The 7,971-nt window shown below is 41.9% G+C and overlaps 1 protein-coding gene across 2 annotated transcripts in view; it reads left to right on the top strand.

Annotated features, from left to right (window-relative positions):
• Positions 1 to 7,971, top strand: part of DNAH9 (dynein axonemal heavy chain 9) — a gene marked incomplete at both ends in the record, with an annotated part of 315,299 nt that overhangs the window by 68,838 nt on the left and 238,490 nt on the right. For both annotated transcript variants that reach the window (XM_080922531.1, XM_080922532.1), the window contains 2 exons: positions 5,889 to 6,111; positions 7,126 to 7,292. In XM_080922531.1, the coding sequence (XP_080778657.1) occupies positions 5,889 to 6,111; positions 7,126 to 7,292 (390 nt within the window). The remainder of the gene's footprint in view (positions 1 to 5,888; positions 6,112 to 7,125; positions 7,293 to 7,971) is intronic.

Genomic DNA, 7,971 nt, shown 5'->3' with positions numbered 1-7,971 from the left:
ATTCTTCTTGCTTACTCCCTGGAGAACTGTGTGATATTGGGATCCTTTGGTCCTTGGGAGTTTGATTTCAATCTTTTATAAAAGCTTTGGGGCTTGTAATTTTCTCTGCATGAAGATTTTTAACTACAGCTTCTTTAATGGTTATAAAGATATGAAGATTTTCTCATCATTATGAAGTCATACTCTCTATAAATGTATCTATCACACATTAGTCATTCTATTATTACCATGGGATGTATCTTATTTAATCCATCTCAGCCTTTTTCATTTCTATTGATTTCTGATTGCTCTCTTTGGCTCCCCTCCTGATTAGCTTTACAGCGAACTACCTCATGGGTTCATCAATCCCATTGTTATAGCTTGACATTTATTTCACCAATCTATTATTTTGTGCAAGTATTGCTTCCTTTGGGTTTATTTTCCATTTCTTTGCTGACTTAAGATGAATGCTTCATTTGTTCTAAGTCCCTAACCTTTTTTGAATGCTCTTAGTTTAAATTTTGAATCCTAAGTTCTCTTTTCTGTGGAGGTTTACCTACACGCCTGCCTTTACTGTGAAGTAATTTCATAATGATCTACTTCTAAAGTTAACATTCATCTTATGTTTTTTAAATTGTTCTGTGTGTTACTTCTGAGTTGCATTGCTATATGTATAATGACAAGCATCAAGAACATCTTGATATCTATCATAGGAGCTACAGACATTTTTTTTCCTGCATGCACAGGCGAAGATAATATGTCTTATAATGATGTAATACTCTATGCCCCTGCTACTTGCTCAAGCATCTTAACTATTTTATTGAAATCTTCTGTCTCCTGGTTGCCTTTTTATTTATTCTGCCTAATTTATCAATTGCTGAGCTCCCCCTTCTCACGTCTTCTGTTTTGAGGCTATCCAGACTACCTGCGCTGTCCTTAAAGTTTTATTCCATTGTCCCATGTTGTATGATTTTACAGCACATGGCTTGTTATATATCATCCTGTAAACTAAACCTTCAAGCAGACATCAGAGCCGTCTTCACCCTGGCTCTGTCTTTTTAGTTAAATTCTGCTATGCTGGACATGAACGTAGCAAAGGCAGCTTGCCTCTGATTGCTGCTTTTCTCGAGTATCTCATTATTCCTTGGCTTTCAACCTCACCGTGCAGTGACATTCGTAGAAAGTTTTATGATTGGCTTAACTGAATGTTTAAGGTGCTTTTAGCATGTTCACCTTTCATAGTGGGCTTTGTCCACTGCACTCACTGGGCTGTGTTTTGGTTTAATTCTAGCATTTTATTGGGTACGATTTGTTTTATTTTTACAATCCCTCTTTCTTTGCTTTTGAGTTGAACATTTTACTTTTCATTTCTATATTCCATTTCCACCTCTACTAGCTTACCTGCTACACAATTGGGCAGTTCTGAAGACTGTCGTAACTGTCACTGCTAAATGGGTAAATGCATTGGTACTGTTATTCTTCTCAAAACCAGGGCAGAAGGTGGGAAACGGACCTCAGGGCTAGAGTACTTACTTAGCATATGAAAGTCCCCTGGATCCATGCCCCAACATCACACACACACACACACACACACACACACAGAGAGAGAGAGAGAGAGAGAGAGAGAGAGAGAGAGAGAGAGAGAGAGAGAGAGAGATTTTAAGAATGTCATTCTATTTGCTCACCCACCAGAATATATCCATCCATTTCTGGTCATTTAGATCACTTTCTAACATTTCTTTAGCCCTCGCAAACTGAATCTTATTTGAAGTATTACATAGTTTGTCATGCAGTGCTGAGGATCAGAACAGCCCAGTGCTACACTACGGAGCTAATCCCTAGGCCTCACTGTCCTGTTCTGTTTTATCTGAATCCACTCAGATCACAGGCCTCGGTATGGGCACTAGCAGCTCCTTTAGAAGCAGTTCCTTTAGAAGGGTCTATTGATGGGACTCTGTTCTTCATCTGAGCATACTCTGTTACTTAGAGAATGAGAAAAGATTTTTTTTTTCTTTTTAGAAAGTCAGTTGTTTTAGATTGTTGAAATATTATTCCATGGTGCCCTGGCTTCTATTATGGTTTTTGGTACTAGTTGCTGTTAGTATAAGTAGCCCTCCTCTCCCTCCCTTCTGCCTCTCCTACCTCTTCTGATAACCTGAAGTTTCACACAGAAATATCTGTGGGGGTTTCTTCGTATGCATTCTGTGTCAGTTTGTTTGTTTGTTTGCTTGGTTTTGCTTTTGGTCTGGTCTTTCTTGATCTTGTCTATTGGCTTTCAGGAATTCAGAAAACCTTGTAACCAGGCTAGCCTCAAATCTTCCTCTTTTGTTCATTTTCTCTGCTCTTCCCTCTTGAGCTCCCCTCGTGCTTAGAGAAGAACCCCATATTCTGCCAACACTTTGAACATCACCCGTTTTATATATATATATATATATATATATATATATATATATATATATATATGTGTGTGTGTGTGTGTGTGTGTGTGTGTGTGTGTGTGTGTGTATGTATGTATGTATGTATGTATGTATACGTATATGTATGATCTCATACACTGTATGTGTATGTGTATGTATAATGCATATGTATATGATATATGCATAGTATATGATGTATGTGTATGTGTATAATGTATATGTATATATGCACATATATGTATATGATGTATGTGTATGCATGTATGTATATATGTATGATCTCATACCATAATATACATATTATATATATATATATATTTCACACTATATATATATATATATATATATATATATATATATATATATATATATATATATATATCCTTACTCTGCCGTGCACACACTGGCCTAAACTCATTCTGCAGCCCAGGCCAACCCGAACTCACTCTGCAGCCCATGCTGACCTTTAATCAGCAAGGGTCCTCCCATCAAACACCGAAGCCTCTCAAACACTAAAATTATAGGCTGGAGGTGTTGCTCCTGGCGTCACTGCCAATTGATTTGAAGCAGCTCCTTAAATATCTTAATTTTACCCCCAGAAAGGTAGTTATACCCTCCTGTGGACTGCACAAGAAATAAAAGCTCATGATTCTTTGACTTGTTCTCCCTCCCGGCTTCACTGTGTCATGTCACTGAGATCACTTTTGTCAAAGCCACCAGAAATCCTCAGATGGCTAGTCCTGGGGACATTCCCACCCTTATCTTTCTTCCTCTTATCAGCATCGTATCCTGTTACCTGCCTCTAACCTCTCTGGGGCCCTCATGTGGCCCTCATGTTTGCTTTCTTAATTTGTCTTCTATTGCTGTGAGGAAGCACCATGACTACAGCAACTAACCTTATAAATAAACCATTTAATTGGGGGCTGCCTTACAGCTCTGAGACTAGTCCATTGTCACCATGGTGGGGAGCATGACAGCATGTAGGCAGAAGTGGTGCTGGTGATGTACGTAAGAGTTCTATATCTGGATTGGCGGGCAGCAGGAAGATAGAGTGAATCATTGGGCCTGGCTTGAGCATGTGAGACCTCAAAGTCCACCCCTCAGTGATATACTTCCTCCAACAAGGCCACACCCATTTTAACAAGGTCACACCTCCTATGAGCCGATGGGGCCATTTTTATTCAAATGTCCACAGTTACTTTCCCTTCTGGTTTCTCTATCACCTCACTAGCTGTGTCTTCCTGGTCTTCTTTGCTAGGTTTAGCACATCTCTGAGGTCTCTAAGCACTCTACCCTAGACTTTCTTTTCTTACTACCACCACTGGTTCAAGCATCTCCACCGCTTGAAAAATTGTTTATAGAGTTGGTGATGTAGCTCAGGTGTAGAGCACTTGCCTAGCATGTCTGAGTCCCTGGGTCCCATTCTTCCACCAACTTAATTAATAGATTGATTTAAAATATCTTAAGTAGCAGACACGGTACTACTTGCCTGTTACCTCCACATTTGGGAAACTGAGGCAGGAGAATCATAAACTCCATGTCCACAGAGACTACATATTGAGACATTGTGCCACAACACAGGCAACTAAATGCTGCTAAGCACTGTGTTGAAAGTTTAAGTCTCATCTTTCTTAGAAACTGCAGGGGTGTATGTAACCGCCCGCATGAGTTACTGTTCACTTCAAGAAGCTCCTTGGAGTTTTTTCCAGCCCCTTATGATCTCATCCAACCCACTGACTGATCCTTTATCTATGTGCAGAATTATCCCAAACTTGATCACTTCCTTTTTGTACCATTCAGGTTGAGAGCTGCGCTGCCTCTCAGATGGACAGCCTCCCGCAGATACTCCCCTTAGCTTCCATTCTTGTCTCTCTACCACCAAGACCACCATCCCCAGCACAGATCTCCAGGCAAAGTCTATTGTGCAGTTGCAGAGCTGTTTCCAGGCATGGAAGGAACCATGTATTGTCTTTAGAATTCTTTTATTTAGAATAGGATCTGAGCTTACTAAGGTCTGCAAGGGTCCTTTTAGGTACATTTTCACTCTTCCATGGTTCTTTTTCTTCTTATGCCTCTGCTGTCTTGACTTTGCCTTCCTCAGGCACACAAAATTTAACCAACCCCCCACTGCCTTGGCACTTCCTTCCTGACACTGGGGTTCCTATCTCCTGCCATTCTGTGGCTTAGTCCATTATTCATTCATTACTCTGCTCAGTATGCCCTTCATAGAAAGGTCTTGCCTTGAGTCTTCATTCCTTCATCCTTATTTTCTTCAGTTCCGTTCATCTCTGTGTGAAGCTATACAGTGCATGTTCTTCACTTACCTCTAACTTCCTTGTCTTCTTTATATGTGAGCTTCGGAAGTGCAGAGATGGTGCTGGAGAGATGGCCCAGTGGTTAAAGGCACTCACTGACTGCTCTTCTGAAGGCCCTGAGTTCAGCTCTCAGAAACCTCATGGTGACTCACAACCATCTGTAATGGGATCTGATGCCCTCTTCTGGTGTGTTTGAAGACAGCAACAGTGTACTTATAACATAAAATTATAAATAAGTATTTTTTTCTAAAAGTGCAGAGACTTTGCTCATCTTCTCTGTCATTCTACGCTCAACCCCTGGAAACTTGGTAGGACTCCTAATGGATGCTTATTGAACACTTGCTGAATTACAGAATGTGCCTCAGTTAGTTCTCATAACAGCAAGTGAGACAGAATGAGTCTTCTAAGGTTCTAGGTAAGGAAACCAAGGGCCTGAGAGGTTAAGTGTCTTGGCCATAATGACATGTCTAATAACTGTCACTCTGTGTGTGTGAAAAAAAAAATAGAGACAGAGAAGAGACACTTTAGAGGCAAGAACATTTATCTCTGTATTTGTTTGTGGTTTGGTTTCTTTTGAGACATGTTATTTCTGTGTAGACCTGCCTATCCTGGATCTCCCTATATAGACCAGTCAGACCTTGAACACACAGAGACCCCCATCTGTCTCAGACTCTCAACCACTAACATTAAAAGTGTGCACGACTATGCCCAGCCCTCATATTTGCCTCTTAAAAATTATTTAAAATTATTTTAGATTTAACAGACGTTAGAGAAACAGCATGAAAAATCTGTTTATACCTACTTTCTCAAATGAAACCATGTCTATCCACAGTACATGATCGAATACCACCAGTTATCATTGATGAAGAAGTAGTAACTAATCCATAGAGCTGTCATGGCAATATAAGTTGCCCCACTCCCATACATTTTTCTGGTCCAAGAGCCTACCTAGGAGCACATATTCCATCCCTTGGTCACATATCCCGAAGGGCCAGGGCTACCCGCATCATTTATAGCCTGCACACTGGTGAAGAAAGCCACATTAATCACAGGACTAGCCCCTCCAAGTGTCAGGCCCACGGTGGGCCTTCTGCAACAATAGCTCCTGTTAGAGATGTCAGTAGCCTTCCTCTAGTAGAGCTCAAGGAGATCAGCCCTGTACCCTGCATTCTTCCAGCCTGGCTGATCTCGACTCATTCATAACAAGCACCGAGTGTGGTTTGCTCAAGAGAGTGGGAAAAGGAGATTTCCAAGGATTGGTGGAGATCATGGGACACCTTGTCACCCTTAAAGAACGGCAGAGCAGCACCGATGACATGTTTGAGCCCCTGAAGCAAACAATTGAGCTGCTGAAGTCCTATGACCAAGAGCTGCCAGAATCGGTGTTTAAGCAACTGGAGGTCAGTGCCTTTGATCATCCCTTACAAGACAGAGGAGAGTCTTAGGATTTCAGAGGGCATGTAGATGGGGTCAAAGTAAATGAAGAATGGTTCTGTGATGACTCCAGATACAAGGTCTATGCCTTAGGATGATAAAGTATAATGTCTAACAATTTGAGGGAAAATTATTAATCACTGAAAATTATAGTAGCAGAACTCATGGGCATACCCACTTTACCCAAGATTTCAAGATAACTCAGCTCTTCCTGTTTTGAGACTGGATTTTTATAGTTATCCCAGACTAAAGTTTTTTTTTCATCTGACAACTGTCAGGTCACACTGCGGCACTGAGGGAAGCCAGGGCAGGAACTCAGGGCAGGAACTCAGGGCAGGAACCTGAAGCAGGAGCTGAAACAGACACACGGACGGGAACTGCCTATTGGTTGCTCTCTGGTACCCAGCCTGCTCTCCTTGGACCATACTGTATCATTTGTACTACCCACAGGGGCTGTTCCATATCAACAATTAACCAAGAAATACCTCACATAATAGCCTAGATGCCAATCGAGGGGGTCGCGTTTTGCTGTTGAGGTTCCCTCTTCACATAAGATGCTGGCTTTTATCAAGTTGGCAAAAACCACCTAACTAGGATAGCATCCCTGCTCTGCCCCATTCTCTGACAAAAGGTTGAGACCTGCATTTAATCTGGGAGAAACAATCAGATCTTAGTGATGTTAAGAAGGTCTGAAATAAGCAAACAAACAAACAAACAAAAACCTCAAATAACCAAATACTCTTAAGGAAAGGGCAAGGGTTACTAGGTCAGAGGTTGAAGGGGATAAGCGTAGTGCTGCATCCAAAGCAGATGAGTGTGGAGGGAGAAGATATAACTGGAGAGGTAAGTGGGGAACAGGGGGGTGACAAAGTTAGCATGAAACTAGCAAATCCCGGTGAGCCCTACAGCTTGGGTGAAAGCCAGCAGGTAGGGGAAGGGGAGAGGAGTGTGGGTGTGAGCACTCCGGGTGTTCTTCACAGGAGCTTCCTGAGAAGTGGAAGAATGTGAAGAAGACGGCCATCACTGTGAGGCAGCAGGTGGCCCCTCTGCAGGCAAATGAAGTGGCCCTCCTCCGACAGCGGTGTTCAGCCTTTGATGAGGAGCAGCAGCAATTCCAGGAGAGGTTCCGCAAAGAAGCCCCCTTCAGGTATGGGCCAGGGTCACAATCTTCCTCTTGAGGTTGTGCTTTGGCTCTTGCAGCTTGTTAACAGTCCTCCCTTCTCTGTGTAGGTCCTTTAGTTACAGGGCAGTACTGACGTGGGTGGAGTCTTAGTCCCACTGTGTGAAGGACTGGACAACCACCCTCCCTTTAGATTCAGAAGAAGATTTCAAAGCTTCTTATGTTTGTCTTTCTTGTTGGTTCTCCTTGAGGCAGCGAAGAGGGAAGAGCATCAGTGGAGGGTAAGACTTGGTCTTACAAGATTTAAGATAAGACTTGGTCTTAAGAGATATTTAGGGCTGCTGTATAATAAAAGTTTACTATCTGTCTAAGTCACTGTACTACTGTAGCTAACCTGCCTTCCATGATCTTCTGAGGCCAGAGACTGCAGTCTCTGGCACTTAGTACCTCTTCCTAAATCAGCAAGGGAATAAGTAAATAGACTTTGTACTATCTCAGCTGAAACTGCTGGGCTCTAACTTTTAGCCTGCTAGTCTGAAGTCACAGGAAGAAAAAGGGACACTTAGAAACATGATTATAATGTTTATTACTAAGTAGTAAAAGTGTCCTATGAAAGCTATCTAAAGGGAAAGCTGAAAGATCCTAAATGGGGAAAGGGGAAAAAAAGGTTCCTAAGGGAGAAAGTTCTTCTAAGGGAAATAGGGAT

This window comes from Micromys minutus (genome assembly GCF_963924665.1).
Source record: "Micromys minutus genome assembly, chromosome: 10".
Classification (NCBI taxonomy): Eukaryota; Metazoa; Chordata; class Mammalia; order Rodentia; family Muridae; genus Micromys; species Micromys minutus.
This window is presented reverse-complemented; position numbering and strand designations above follow the sequence as displayed.